This window comes from Dasypus novemcinctus, chromosome 17, assembly GCF_030445035.2.
Source record: "Dasypus novemcinctus isolate mDasNov1 chromosome 17, mDasNov1.1.hap2, whole genome shotgun sequence".
NCBI lineage: Eukaryota > Metazoa > Chordata > Mammalia > Cingulata > Dasypodidae > Dasypus > Dasypus novemcinctus.
Window position 1 is genome coordinate 45,268,086 of NC_080689.1, and position 15,637 is coordinate 45,283,722.

At 47.9% G+C, this 15,637-nt stretch overlaps 1 protein-coding gene across 5 annotated transcripts in view; it reads left to right on the forward strand.

Annotated features, from left to right (window-relative positions):
* The first annotated feature begins 279 nt into the window (after positions 1 to 279).
* CCDC85A (coiled-coil domain containing 85A) overlaps positions 280 to 15,637 on the forward strand; it is a 213,798-nt gene continuing 198,440 nt past the window's right edge. For 2 of the 5 annotated variants that reach the window (XM_004458181.5, XM_023588669.3), the window contains exons 1-2: positions 495 to 1,354; positions 7,670 to 8,639. In XM_004458181.5, coding sequence (XP_004458238.1) covers positions 1,097 to 1,354; positions 7,670 to 8,639 — 1,228 coding nt within the window. In that variant the 5' untranslated portion in view covers positions 495 to 1,096. Of the gene's footprint in view, positions 1,355 to 7,669; positions 8,640 to 15,637 lie in introns of all 5 variants that reach the window. The other 3 variants (XM_004458183.4, XM_023588668.2, XM_004458184.4) reach the window with 3 other exon arrangements.

Sequence of the window (15,637 nt, forward strand, 5' to 3'; positions counted from 1 at the left end):
TTCCCCGTTTCCCCCTAGAATTTTCTTAAACGTCGCTCCACCTACTCACCTGCCTCCTCCCCCCTCCTTTTTTTTTTGCCACCAGTCTCTTCTCCCATCCTCCAAGGGCCGTAGAGTTGGCTACCTCTTAGATACCCCTCCTTCGTGATTTTTCCCCCAAACACCAAGCTCCTCGCATTTTGGTCGGCAGTCCCTTCTGCCTGGAGACAAGCCTGGAGCGCCGGGGGAGGAGGAAGCTTCGGCCACACGGTGGCGTGCGCGAGCCTCCCACAGCCGGCCACAGCCCCTCACACTTCTCCCTTTCCGCCCCGCCGGCACCCCGGCGCCCGAGGAGCCGCGCCCCCGGCCTTCCCCGGCGGCATAGCGGGGAGCGCCCCTCGCAGGCCTGGGAAGCGGTCGAGTGGCTGCCGCGTGCCGCCTGGGAGGGCCTCTGGCGGCCGCGGCTCCAGGCTCCTCCTCCTGCCGGTCCAGCTTGCACCCCCCTCCCCGGCTCCGTTCTCCAAGTCGAAGGCTTCCCGGAGCGGCCTCGAAGCGGCGTCGGCAGGCGCCGCAAAGGCAGCAGGAGGGGCGCAGCCGGCGAGCCGCGCGGACGCCGTGGGCAGCGGCAGCGGCGTCGCCAGGGCAGCCCTGTAGGCGCCGTGCAGCCCGGCGCGCCCTTGCAGGGCTAGGGGAGGACAGAGGCCGGGGGCTGCGGCTGGCAAGGGGAGAGGAAAGTGCGGGCCGAGTGTGTGGCGACAGTCTCGAATTCGGGCGGAGGAGAGGGCAGGGAACCGGGGCGCGGCCCCCTCGGCGCTCCCTGGCGGCGCCCGCTTCCCAGCGCCCCTCACCATGGACTTGCGCGGAGTTGGGACCGACCCCCGCAGCCGCGCGCTGGTGGCTGCCCGGCCCTGGCTGTGCGCGGGCGCGCGCGCGGGCATGGCGAGGTAGGATGGGCGCCCAGCGCGACCCCCGCCGCCCCAGCCCTGCGGCCCCCGGGCGGTGCCGCTGACTCGCCGGAGCGCACACGGGTGTGGGCGGAGGCGGCCCCCCTGCGCCCGCGCCTTCGGGAGTCGCTTTGCCTTTGCCACCCACTCGCACCTGCCACCCCGCGGATATCATGTCGAAGGCGGCCGGAGGCGCAGCGGCAGCGGCGGAAAGTTGTTCCGCGGGCCCTGCCGGCGCCACCGCCGCCGCCGTGGAGGACCTGTCCAAAGTGTCGGATGAGGAGCTGCTGCAGTGGAGCAAGGAGGAGCTGATCCGCAGCCTGCGGCGCGCCGAGGCCGAGAAGGTGAGCGCGATGCTGGACCACAGCAACCTCATCCGCGAGGTGAACCGCCGCCTGCAGCTGCACCTCGGCGAGATCCGTGGGCTCAAGGTGAGCGCGGGCCAAGGCTCGAAGCTCGGCGGGGCGGGCAGCGGCGCTCCCTGGGGAGGTGGGGCCAGGCAAACTTTCCCCCCTCGAGCAACAGGTGACCCTCCCAGCCCACCATCCGCAGCCCTTGGGAAACTTTTCCAAACTTTGGAGACATTTGGCCCCTTTCTCTTCCCCTCACGGGGCGCCGAACTCTCACTCCGGGTCCACTGGCCCGAGGAGCAGGCGCCCGGGATGCTGAAAGGCAGGGAGAGAGATGATGGGCACGCGGAACCTTTACAATCTTAGGGAGCCCGGGAATCAGGGCTCTGGGAAGCCGGCTTCCAGCCAGGCAGTGTAAGGCGAAGCGGCAGCGAGTCCTAGGCATCTTCGCCTTTGGCGGGGGAGGGGGTCGGGGATGCCGCTGCTCTGGCGCCACCAGCTCGCTGGCGGGCAGAGGGCATGGAAAGGGCGCCGCTGCGGGGGAAGGGGGCCTGGCGGGGTGCCCAGGAGAAGCCGCGGGCGCCACCCTTGGAGGCAGCGTGGGTCACCTGGTGCAGAGGAGCGTGAAAGCTCTGCCTCCACGTTTTCTCCTTACCCCTCCGCTTTGTTTCTGCCCGAGATGGGATGGCTCCTCTTGGGGTTGCCTTACCCCCCACCGCCCAGTTCACCCCCAGTTTGATTTTAATTCCATCCAGCGTGGGGGTGGGGTCGGGCAAAGGAGCTCACTATAGGAGATTCAGGGTTTTGCATGAGCACCCAGGTGTCTACCAGTGATGCTTTCCTTCTGAGCCAGCTCTGCCTCTTTGCTGCTAGAAAAAGAAAAGAACTGAAAGTAAGAAAGGGAAATAACCCACCAACTTTCTTTTCACCTTGGAGAGCTCAGAGGGTAAAAGCGTGTGCCCACCCGGTTGCAGCAGACCAGTGGCCGGGAACCGCCCTGTCGTGCACCGCGAACTTCCTCTCCACGGCTTGCGCCGGTGACTGCCGGTATTCCTTCCTCTCATTGTTCGGCTTTTGTTTATAGGAAGCCAGACAAACGAAGTCGCTGCAGGGAACTCGGGACAAATTCCCGCAGGCACAGGCTGTTCTTGTCTCTTTCCCGCCCCCACCCCCACCCCCTCTCCCCGCCACCCCCACCCCCTCACCTGCCACCCCCCTTCTCAGGCCTTGAAGCTCAGTGCTCCAGCGCTGGGATTCCGGGGCAAAGAGGAGTGGGAGGGGCTGATCTCGGGATGCTCACCTGGGTGCTGGGCCCAGCCAGGTGGGAGACCATCCTCTCTGGAGGCCAGAATTGCCTATCGTATAGTCCCCAGGGTGAGTGCAGTTAGGAGAATCCGGCTGTCAGAAGAACCCCGGGCTGGCCCTCCCCTTTGGTTTAGTTCATTACTGACCGAGTGCTTATTAAGTAGCAGGTTCCTTGGGACTAGTGTAGGGGAATATCGTGGGCCCTCGCGGGGGCTTTACATCTAGAATCTTCATTTGGCACGCCTCATTTTACGATCACCGCCCCCTAGGGTGTTTGAGGATGAGTTATGGCAACACAGGGCCCTGATGCATGGCCACCACACAAGATGGTGGTTTGTCATCAGGAGAGGACATGTGGAGGCATCCAGGGCCTGGGTGTCACAGGCAAAGCTTAAGAAAGGTGTGAACATGTAACCCTCCGTTTCAGTCTTCTTCCAGGGTTTGGACCATAATGTGACCTGGAAGGCTTCTCTTTTCAATGAAGCCATTTATTTCCCAGTGTGTATGTGTGAGTAGTATAGTGCGAGTGGTTTAGACAGAGTGTATTAGGCCAGGTAAGGGTGGTTGCACCCCAAATTGGAAAGTCTCCTTGTGGTCAGATTCATGACCAGGTGTTAAGGACTTTCCAGTCCACCTCTTCTCAAGTTCAGAAGTGATTGGGGCAGGTTCCCGTTGGATGCAGCTTCTGCTCCTTCTGTCGGTCTTCCTTGGGCAGCGCTCAGATGGTGGACTCTAAGGCCAACGGCGAGCCCTGAGGGTGCCCTGGGAGAGCACCGCTGAGAGGCCAGCCCCTCTCTCTCCATGCCGGGCTCCAGAGTGATCCCCATAAATGTGATTGTCTGAAAAATGATAGTTACGCTTATTTGTTTCAGCTTACCTGGAAGAAAGATTATTATTATTTTTGGCCCTGATGGTTTGGGGCTCTCTCAGTTGAGGACTGTAAATTTAGGATAAATTAAGGCCATAAGTCTTTTCTTTTTTAAGCCCTTTTCTGTGAGCTGCCTTTAAAATTGCATATAAATATTTTTTTAAGGCTAGTAAGTGGTACTGCTGCTATAGACCTGGGGCGATGGGCTTATTGGTTCTTTTCCAGTAGCTGGATCCCAGCTCTGGCCAACCTATTTGTGTTTAAGCATTTGGGAGGCAGTGCAGTGTGGTGCAGTAGAGCGAGAATGAAGTTGGAGTTGGATAATTCGGGCACCTTGGGCAAGCTGCTAACCTCTCTGAGCCTCAGTTTTCCCATCTGCTTAATGGGGATTTTAATGCTGCATGAGGTTTTATTGGGATTAAATGATATGTAGATGAAGAAACTCCAGAGAGGTTAAATAATTTTCCCAAGGTCATACAGATATAAAATGTTTTTTAAAAAATGCTGAATTTCTTTTCTTTTGACTTGTTGACATTCTCTGTTTAGAATGTATAGTCCTGAAAGGCGTGGAAGGAGAAGAAAGGTTGCTTCCAATTAGGGGTCCAATACTGTGAGGAACTGGATTCCAAAGACCATGTCTTTGAGATGCTGAGCATCTCCCAACACTCAGGAAGCTTTGATCTGGAATCCTGGGGTTTGGGGACCTGAATCTCTATAGATTTCTTGTCTGCAGTGAATTGCCTGTGTCCTTGCTCTCTGCCATCCCCAACCTCACGCAGAAAAATAACAGACGAGAACCATTCTGTTTTCACCATAGATTCAGTAGTTTAGAATCAGCTATCCAAATTTGAGCAGTATGCTGTGAAAAAGGCTTCAACTTTTTAAAGTCCACTCTAGACGATTGGTGACTTGTGGCCATGTCAAAAGAACACCTTAGCCGTTCACCAGAAGGCAATAGTCATATCTCAAATTAGAAAGTAAATAATATTCTCAAGAAAATGAAGAAAACTTAATGGGCAACATCCACCCGTGCTACCCCTAGTAGTTTGTGACTTGAATGCAAGAAGTAAACATTGCACTCCATTGTAAAGGACAGTGGCTCCTTGGAGATGGCAGAACTTTCCAGTTCTGGAGAGATCAGGAAGAATTGTAGGCTACTCAGAGGGAAGTAGTTTCACATAGAAATTCATTTAGATAAAGAAGAGCATGTCTTGAACTTTCTATCAAATGCTAGGATTAAGCTAAAGGTTGAATAATTTTTGAAGCATTTAAGATTAAGTTTGTTTAGTATTATTTTCTCAGAATAGTCACAGCTTCCAATTTCCCCTAAAGCACTGGTGTCAAGGGATAATTTATTCTCTTACTACTGTAGACTCCAACATAGCAGGGGCTTGCTGAAAACAATGGTAAGACATCCTGTTCCCAGTAGCTGAAGCTGTAGACTATTTCGGCTGTATGTTTGGGGCTTTAACAATTGGTCAGTGAATAACAGATATTGAGGGTTTACTGTGTGCAAGGCATGGTGCCAGGTGTGTCACCTACGGGAAGAAAGGTAAAGAATGGATTCTGCCCTTAGAAAGCTTACTATTTACATTAAAAAGAGATAAAAAATGATGCCCAATGAGTGCTGGAGCTGGTCTTAGTATAGGCTTTAAGCAGTTGGGTGGGAAAGTTACTTCATTCATTTATCCACGCCTGGCACTGTTCCAGTGCTGGGCCTTCCCAGAGGAATCTCCCCCTTAGATAAATTCATATGGGGGAGAGGTGGGTATTTCCTAGTTGGAAAGCACAGAAAACATCAGGGTTCATAATTTGCTGACACACAGGGAGCCAAAGATGGAAAGGCAGGCAAGAGCCTTTCATGCCTGTCCAAGTGGTTTATTTGATGGAGAGCTGATGGAGGTTGATAAGCAGGAGAGAGAGAACCTGCAGGGAGCACTTTGGAAGACTGGTCTGGGCCAGGAGACTTGGACTGGAGCAGACCAAGGCAGGGAGGCCAGGTGGGAGGCTGTGGGAAAAGGCCAGGCTTGAGGCCAGAAGATGGCAAGGGGAAGCAAAAGGAAGAGATGGCCATGAGAAACAAAGAAACCGGGTTGTTGGTAATGGCAGGAACTAGAATTAGAGTTGAAAACTAAGCACACAGGTCCTTGTCCTCCGTGGGCCTTGATAGTCACTCCCATCTTAGGGGAAGGGCATGGTTGGCAGATGTTTTAGAGTTTATTTTCTTGGCAGTATCAGAGCAAGTATTGGCATTAACCCGAGTTTAAGAGAATTAAGCACCCTCTCTGAGTACCTCTAGTTCTGTTTTGGGTGATGGAGCCACAAGACCAGAGGCTTTCAGATTTTGCAAAGCAGGGCAAACCTCAGGTAGAATCCCCTTCTATGCCCACCCCCTGCAGCTGCCCCTGTACCACCCCTGCCAACCACAGTGCTTCAAGAAACAGCTGGGAACCCTCTGATTTAGATCCTTTACCCTATATGTGAATGGAGAGTCAACGGGGACTCCAGGGTGCAGTTTTGAAATGTCTTGGGTTCCAGTATCTACACTGGGGTCTGTGTTCTGGGTACATAGCAGAGTATAGAATAGATTCTCTAGTGATGGTAGGCTTGACCCACACTCGCACATCAGCGATTACAGGTTGTAATGAGTGCAGTGAGGAAAAGTCCAGGGGCTGATGGTGGCGCCTGGAAGGGGTTCTTCTGTAGGCTGGGGTGGTGATCTGGGGACATTGCCTCCTAAAGAGGCATGAGGGTTGTGTGGGGAGAGGGAGAATACTGCACGCGATGGGGGGGGAGTGAAATGTGGCCAGTGTGGGTAGGGCCTGAGGGGAGGGGGCATTTTCACTGTTCCTGTGAGTCCAAGCCATCTGGACCGGTAGGACAGCCTCATGGCTGGTATCCTGGTGCTGCCAGCCCTGTCGCCCGCTCTGTCCTCGCTCGCCTCCTCTGTCCTGCTGCCCGATGTGTTTGAGGCCCACTGGCCCAGCTGTGCTTTGAGGGCACTAGCCCCTGCCTGGGATCATCTTCCTTCAGATGTTTGTGGGGTTTGCTCCCTCATCTCACGGGTCTTTGCTCAAACGTTCCCCTTCTGTGCACAGGTAACTTCTCTTAAAGACAGGATCCTTTAACCAGCTTTGTTTTTCTTTCCACTACCTGACTTTATGTTCTATACTTGTTTCCGTTAGATTTTCCCACCAGAATGGGGGATGTCAGGGTCTTTGCTGTGTTCGCTGATGCCTCCCTAACACCTGGACCAGTACTGAGCACATGATAGATGCTTACTAAATGTTTGTGGATGAACGAATGAATGGCTGTGAGTAGTTAATGCTGGAGAAGTAAGGCTAGATCAGCGTGTTGTAAGATTTTAAGGATTTTGCACTTTATCCTAAGGGCAGTGAGGAGCCAAGGGTGGGCGTGACAAGATAAGATCAATTTTGGAGGAGCTGTTTGGCTGGGAAGTAGAGGATGAGGGAGAAGGAGATGCCAGAGGGTAACCCGAGGTTCCTGTCAAGGGCAGCAAGTGGCCTGTGCTGAGAGGTGTGGGCTCAGTGTTTGTGCTCAGTGTTTGTGCTCAGGGTGAGATGCCAGGGAGCTGCCCAGGTGTCTGGCAGGTAAGGGTTGGATGTGCAGGACTGAAATGCCACTAGAGGGCAATTGTGCATTCCCTCGTGGGGGAATTGGTACTGCTTATCCTGTCATGGGGCAGAAAAGCTAAGCAGTGCTGGTGCTGTGCTCTGTTAACAGGCTTCCTAATGAGACTGAAGTCTTGTAAAGCTCTTGCCTCAGAGCTTTTAAGCACCTCACAGGTCACAAGCAGACATCTTTCTTCCTTGAGATTGGGGCAGGGGAATCTTGTTTATCTACTGACTGACTTCCTGTTAATTAACCAGCTGTTCCTCAAATATTGGATGACCTTGGATGAGTGAAACTTTGTGAGGTCCAGTTTCCTCTTCTAAAAGAACCATAATAATTCTGACCCCCTGAGGGTTTGGGTGAAAATTAAATGAGAATGCCAGTAAAGCATTTTGTGGGAACAAAACCAATATATACTATTTTTATTTTTATGGATAGCTTCAAACTTTCAGCTTCCTCTCACCTCCCTCAATTCCTTCCTTCCCGAACAGCACAGAGAATTCAATCCCAGGCTCTCCTGCTCTCAGGAGCCCCTAGACTGATGACGTTCCACACGTGCACGACTTTAATGGCTCTTTGTCTCTTGGCAGGATATCAACCAGAAACTCCAGGAGGACAACCAGGAACTGAGGGACCTCTGCTGTTTCCTGGATGATGACCGGCAGAAAGGCAAGAGGGTGTCACGGGAGTGGCAGAGACTGGGCCGCTACACGGCTGGGGTGATGCACAAGGAAGTGGCCTTATACCTGCAGAAGCTGAAGGAGCTGGAGGTGAAGCAGGAGGAGGTGGTGAAAGAGAACATGGAGCTCAAGGAGCTCTGCGTGCTGCTGGATGAGGAGAAGGGCGCGGGCTGTGCGGGCAGCCGCTGCTCCATTGACAGCCAGGCCAGCCTGTGCCAGCTCGCCGCCTCCACAGCGCCCTACGTGCGGGACGTGGGTGATGGCAGCAGCACCTCCAGCACAGGCAGCACTGACAGCCCTGACCACCACAAACACCACGCGAGCAGCGGCAGCCCCGAGCACCTGCAGAAGCCGCGGGCCGAGGGCAGCCCCGAGCACCCCAAGCACAGGAGCGCCAGCCCGGAGCACCTGCAGAAACCCAGGGTCTCTGGGCCACCGGATCACCCCAAAGCTCTCAAAGGACCCAGCCCCGAGCACCACAAACCCCTGTGCAAGGGCAGCCCTGAACAGCAAAGGCACCCACACACAGGGGGCAGCCCCGAAACGCTGCCCAAGCACATGCTGAGCGGGAGCCCCGAACATTTCCAGAAGCACAGGCCCGGGGGCAGCCCTGAGCACGCCAGGCACAGCGGCGGGAGCCCGGAGCATCTTCAGAAACACGCCCTTGGCGGGAGCCTGGAACATCTCCCCAGAGCCAGGGGCACCAGCCCCGAACACCTCAAACAGCATTTCGGGGGAAGTCCTGATCACAAACACGGGGGAGGAGGCGGCGGAGCAGGCGGAGGCGGCGGGGGAGGAGGCAGCAGGGAGGGCACCCTCCGAAGGCAGGCCCCCGAGGACGCATCACCCCATCACCGGAATGTCTACAGTGGCATGAACGGTGGGTCAGTACGTGCTGGGGAGTGCTATGCCTGGGGCTGCTCAGTAGAGAGTAGAAATGACAAATGACAAAAAGCTTTCCAGCCGTGTTAGAAAGTGTTGGCATTTGCCCCCAACTCATGTTGTGTGTTTCTTATCCTCCAATTGTTTTTACTGTATGCAGTTACCAGTCAGGTCAGCTTGAAGAAGGCTGGGGGTAAAGGTTGGGGGAGGGAGAGGAACAGTAAGTCCACAGGCCGTGAGTAATCATGGTGTGACAGAGGGGTATTCTAGATAAAAATAGAACCATTTGAAGGCCCTTCTATCTAGAACGGGAGCATTTTCCAGTTGTATGCAGTTTCCTGGAAGAGCTCACTTGCTGAACGGTGACCAGAAGTTTTTTGAATCCAATTATTAGCTTATGTACAGGAAAAAATGCATATTTGTCATGAAAAACAAAAACAACAATAAACAAGGAAATGTGGTGCCTTAAACAGGCTTCATGCCTGAATGCCCCTAAATATGCCTTACTTGACTGTGAGGATTTTTTCCATTATGTTGGGGGCCATAGCATGAATCTGTGACTGTGAAAATGATTTTTCTTTGCATCTGAAATGTATCGATTGGATTCCCTTCCTAGCTCCCACCAAACTCCCTTAAACATATTCTGAATAGTATGCTCTTTTACATCACAAGAGACAAAATGCTCTGTTGTTTAAATGTAACTCGCTGAAAACATACAGATGGGTTTGACGCCCTTTTGGTTTCCAAAACACAATATCCACTGCCTTTGCTGAGGCAGCTCTAAACCTGGGCTCATTGCATCTCCTTCCGGAAGAGGCTCAATTTTCTGCATCTTGGTTCCGAAACTACTTTGAAGTGGGAGAGGGGAAGAAATGGTCTCTAAAAAAAAAATCCACAATCCTTTTATGTTACCTATGGTTGAGTTAAAGCTAAAATGATTGGTTTTATAAACTGTGGGGCTTTTTTCATTCAGAATATCTGCAGTTTTTCACTTCATTTGAAAGCTGCTTCAAAGTTGATGAGCGGTCAGCTCTGAGCTGTGGTAGAGGAGGCTGCCAATTTTAGCAGTGACATGAGGGGTAAATTTTCAATATTGTACTTGGGAATTTACCTGTTGGATTCTATTTCATCCTAATCCTTCTCTCCTAGTGCTGAGAATTCATCGAATGAATTCAATGTTATTTTAAGCTCAAGTGGACCTAGAAAGGGTGGGAAAGATAGGAAGATGCTGCTCTCTCTGTTGTTTGTGTTGGCGGTTGGAGGCCAAGAGAAGCCGATTCGCCCATTGTGTTGAGGCCTCTGGGCTGGTGCCTTTACCAGGTGGATGGAACCTTCAACTCCCTCTTTCCAGGAGCCACAGAGATGCCACTTGATCGCTTTAGAGAGCCTTGGCGCCTCAGTTCTCCACAAGCGGTGAAAATGATTTGAAGAGATATTTTGATTATATGTTACCATGAAACTTGTCTTTGGGGGTATTAGGTTAGCAGGAAAGTAGAGCTAATGATTTTTCCATTTCTCGATTACTTTCTAATGAGCTTGAGAAGTAAATATGGTCGTGTCCAGCTTTAAGAAAACTTTGTATCTTGAACCAAAAAGAAAATTCTTCGGGGTTAGTGGTTCACTAACAAAACAGTTCTCTTTACAAAAGGTTCTTCTAAATAAAGAAGTTTAATCTAGTTTAATCAATGTATGATTTAACTTCCAAGAAAAAAAATTAGGTGCAACTTTTAAACAGTGCTGTGTGTAAAGTACCTCTCCAGGTAAGGGTCATGGCTTATTGCCTGGATTCAAATAAACTTAGTGAGTCAGGTAAATATTCTTTAAAATTTAATAAATTTAATTAGCTCAAGATTTGATTTAAAATAGTTGTGTTATTAAAGAATGCCACTATAGTTTCATGACATTAGAGAATAATGTCATTATAGTTTAATTCTTCAAGTTTTTCCCATTCTTAAGTAACAAATATGCTGCTAACAGTTGATATCCTCATCAGAGTATATTTGTAATACATTTGCATTGCATTTTTATTTCAGTAATAATTAGAATATGAAGTGGCACAATGAGATGTTTGTGGATCACCAGCCTATAAATATGGGCATTGGTAACTTATATTTATCCTGTTGCTACAAATTATTTTTTTGATATGATAGTAGGATATGTTTTTTCATATTGCCACACAATTTGTTTGAGTCACTGGCTTGCTTAGAAACAGATAGGAACAAGTATTGGAGGTAAATCCTAAATTGCAGGTATTTCCAGAGTCAACTCTTTGGGATTGGTATGAGATACAAGTGCTTTGGATGATCACTTGCCTCTTTTCTGCATTAAAAAAAAACAGGTGAAAGCAAGTGGGAAGTATAGCTGCATTGTGGCAGGGTAGAATGAAACAAATGAAATGTATAAGTGAGGAATCTGTGTCCTACCCAGAGGACAGTAACATACATATGCACACTAAGGGAACACTAGTGAAAAGATTGCTATGTCAGTTGACTGAGCCTTGGGCATCTTTAAATCTATTGTGCTTCCAGCTATAAATTTGGTGAACAAAGTAGCTGATGAACTTCATGTTCAAGAATGTCCTTTGATTAAAACAGTTGGATTAATCTCCAACTAGAACACAAAGATGAATTTTGGTTAATTTTATTCTCTTAAAAAACCTAATTAGTTGATTAAAAAGCAAAAGCAAAGCAAATAGGAAAAAACCTCTAAACTGAACAAAATATCCATGAATGTTTTTACTTCTCTAGAAGTTATTAATTCAACTATTTCTCTCCAATGTGTAGAGAGTTCCATTTGCACATAGAAAGTGGATCCAACACTTATCACATCTAGATAATAAAGCATTTTGTCCATTCCTTCAAGTTGTTGGCTGCACTCCAGATTTGCAAATAACGTAATTGAATAGCCACTTGTACCTATCAACAGAAACAAACGGACAGCCTCAACTATTGAGAATGGGGGTTTCACTCACCTGGTTTCTTGGAAATCCACAGCTGTGTTGAACTCTTCTCGTATGAACTTTTCCCCTTCCACATGAAATCAAGATACCAGCTGACAGACTTTTGCGATTAATGTAACTATTTCAGCCTGGGTGTTTTTAATTTTGAGTCAAATTGTAGATGCCATGGATCATTCAGGTTCTTCCTGCAGTAGCTCTGTTTGTTGTGGATCTTCCAGGCAAAGATGATTCTGATGATCAGAGGCCCTTACACTGGACACTATGAGTCCAGATGAAAAGGTAATACAAACAGTTTGATTTTTATTCTAGAGGCACATATCACTGGTTCCTAGCACATGATAAGGAATAAACAGAAGGAGAAAAAGTGTTCTTTATTTTGTTTATCTTTTCTTAAAAAAAAAGGGATTGCAGATTGCTAAATTATCCTGGTGGGTTTGACTCACTTTGCTTCTTACTGTTCTAGTGAACAGCAGCCTCATGCCCTCCTTCAACATCACTGTAGCCAGTGAGTGTGCACTGGGAAGATTATTCACTTGTGTTAGACAATTTCCACTCAGAACTGTATTTGTCAGGATTTTAAATCTTCCTCTTGAAAGTTCTTGCTTTTTTTCTTCTTTTGTGAGATGAAAGAGCAGACTGTTTTCCCAATCAACTCTTCCACTAGACCAGGGTTTCTTACCAGTGGCACTATTGATGTTTGGAGTGGATAATTGTGGAGGGCTCTCCTGTGTGTCGTAGGATGTGTATGAGCATCCCTGACCTCTACCAAACTGGCAGAATCCCAGTTGGGACAATCCAGATTGTCTTCAGACATTGGCAAATGTTACCTGGGGGACAAAATGCTACAGATTGAGAAGCAGAGGCTTTCAGTGTGGCTGCATATTAAAATCACTCTTGTAGCTTTGAAATATACCCTCACCTTCAGAGATACAAATTCAATTGGTCTGGACAATTTTTAAAAAGAGATCCTCTTCTTAAAGAGGATTGTAACGATTCTCACAAGCAGACCGGCTTGGAAACCACTGCCCTGAGTGAGCGATTCTCCAGCAAGATGGATTGGTGTGAGTGAAGCTTGTAAGCACCCAAGCTTCCTGGGAAGAAGAGCACTAACTCCTTCCCTTCTTTGGCACCCAGTGTGAAGCCTGAGAAGGACTGATGCCAGCTGGAAGTGTAAACCATTCCCTTCTCAACCCTAGATGAAGGCTGTCTAATACTACTTTGGGGTGTGGTTAAACATTGGAACTTTGGATGGGATTATTCGGTAAGTTTGGGAAAGCTCCACTGTAGGAGTAGTTCAAGACTGCTTTACTTTTTAAAGCTTTTGCATCCAGAGGGAACAAGGAACACATGGGTTTCTAACCCATTTCCAGTGGCTGCAAATGGCACTGTGCATGTAGATCATGCAATGTCTGCAATACAAATGAGTGTTCCCCACAAGAAGAATATGGCGTTTCAGGCCTCCCACTTTAAAGGCTTTACCCTGAGTTAACAGTTGCTCCTTAGTGCTTGTTATTAATGAGTAAACAATAAGTGCTGAGAACACAAAATGGACTTGTCTTGAGGGGGCAGGGATAATCTGTGAAGAGGAACTCAGTAAGATTTCTCTGAAGCAAGGCTGTCTGTAAATTAAATAGTAGTGTGTTATAGTGTGAATAATCACTCTTATAAATCTTTATTTTGCTTAGAAAAAGCCAGAATGCCATTTATGGGTGAATTTGGACAATAGAAATTAAATCTTTTTTTTAAAATTGTATTTTTTTGAAGATACATAGCTCATAAAAAATGTTATATTCAAAAAATATAAGAAGTTCCCATATATCCCCACACCCCATCACCCCACTCCTCTCACATCAACAACCTCTTTCATCATTGTGGCACATTCATTGCATTATGTGAATTTATTTTGTAGCACTGCTGTACCACATGGGTAATAGTTTACATTGTAGTTTACACTCTCCCCCAGTCCATTCAGTGGGTTGTGGCAGGATATATAATGTCCTGTATCTGTCCCTGCAATATCATTTAGGACAACTCCAAGTCCTAAAAATGCCCCCACATCACATCTCTTCTTCCTTCCCTCTCCCTGCCTTCAGCAACTACCATGGCCACTTTCTCCACATTAGTGCTACAATTTCTTCCATTACTAATCACAGTAGTTCCATAGTAGAATATCAGTAAGTCCATAAGATTCCACATGGAACATGGATATAATTCTCCTGCTTGCAGTTGTAGGCACTCTTGGTTCCCTGGTGTAGTGGTTGACCATCTTCACCTCCCTGTTAACTGACCTGGGTAAGTCCAATGAACCAGAACTCTGTTGAGGCTCAGGGCCTAGCTGGCACATGGACAGTCCAGAGATTCTAGTCTCCTCCGTATACACCAACCCTAGCTCCAACCACAGGTTCAGTAAAAGGACAGAAGAGGCATGTGTAGAAAGGTCACATGTGAGTCCAACTCCATCACACTGAGGAAAACAGATTCCAAAGTAGGGCCCACTGACATGGCACTGAACTCCAGAGCCATCTGCCATGACCATAGAACTGTGGGTCTCTGTTGTCCTCAGGAGAACCAGTACCTGGGGTTGTATCTACTTTGGCTGTCTCTGGGGTCCTGCTGAGGTGTGCATAAGCACGACCCCTCTGATGACCTCCTGACTCTTTTTTTGAAGACTCTTAGCCATATAAACTCATTTGTCTTTGCCATTTACCCCTTTTATTCAAGGCCAAAAATCAGTTTTTAAACACATGATCCTATGCATAGGCTGAGACATTCTGCTAGTCTGATTTGATCCTTTTATTCAAGGACTTTTTCCAGTTACATCACCAGTTCGTGGTTGGTAGTAATCCCTTGGTGCCAGGGAGGCTTATCCCCTGGAGTCATGTCTCACACTGGGGGGAAGATAATGCATTTACATGCTGAGTTTGGCTTCGAGAGTGGCCACATTTGTGCAACATGGAGGCTCTCAGGAGGTAACTCTTAGGCACCCTGCAGCTCTAGGCCTAGTTCATATTTCAGGCACACAGGCTCATAAGAATAGTCATCAGTATCAAGGGCTCATCTTTGGACCATCCTTCTTCATTTGTCTATGTCATTGCACTTGGGGGATTGTTGCTGTTTCATTGGGGAATGTGCTAGAGCTCCCCTGGTTAGGAACTCAGTACTCCCTCAGTTGTTGTTTGTAACTAACTACTATGAAAATACCCAACATATATCTGAACATTTTTATGTACCCTACATACATACCCTGTAGAACTCCCTCCCAACCATGTGGCCCCCATCAGTAACAGCCCACACCAGTGTTCCTCTCCTGCCATAGTTTTACCTCTCTGTGGTCCAAAATTTCTTCAAAAATGAAGCCTAGTATATTGCCAAATATCATTAAGAGGTAAATGAAATATAGTGATTGGTTTGAAGATTAGAAATAGAATACATACTAATTTAGAAAAATTAAAGTGAAATTAAATGTCTCTTGGGGAAAAATTTCAAGTGTTATAGCTGTGGAGTACCAGAACTGATTTTAATTGAGATTCTTTGTGTGTATTTTCTATTGTGCTGAGACTTATATGGTTAAAGAACCAGGTGATTTTTTTCTCTTGAAACTTCAATATGGTAATTTGATAGCCTTTTGAACACTTTGATAGGACATCAATTTAGGAGTTCTGAAAAATAGAATTGATAATTGTGTCATACTTGTGCGTGCAAAACATATTTCATTTAATCATAAGAATACATTTTGACTTGACACTGAAAGTTTAATATTAGAAATATAGTTTAAGAAGATTGCAAAATATCTGAGAAGTGAATCATTTTTGGAAAGCCTAAGTGGCTTTCCAAAATATTTTCTAGTAATACATAAGATTATCAACTGCATTGGCAATAATAGTACAAATTTATAAACATTCTTTAAATCTAGGGGACCATTTTCATCTTTTAAGGAGATTATTATCTGTTTATCTTGCATATACACACGTATGTATGTAAAGTAATTTTAATATTGTATCTGAACAATGCCAGATATTCAGCTGACCGAATCTGTT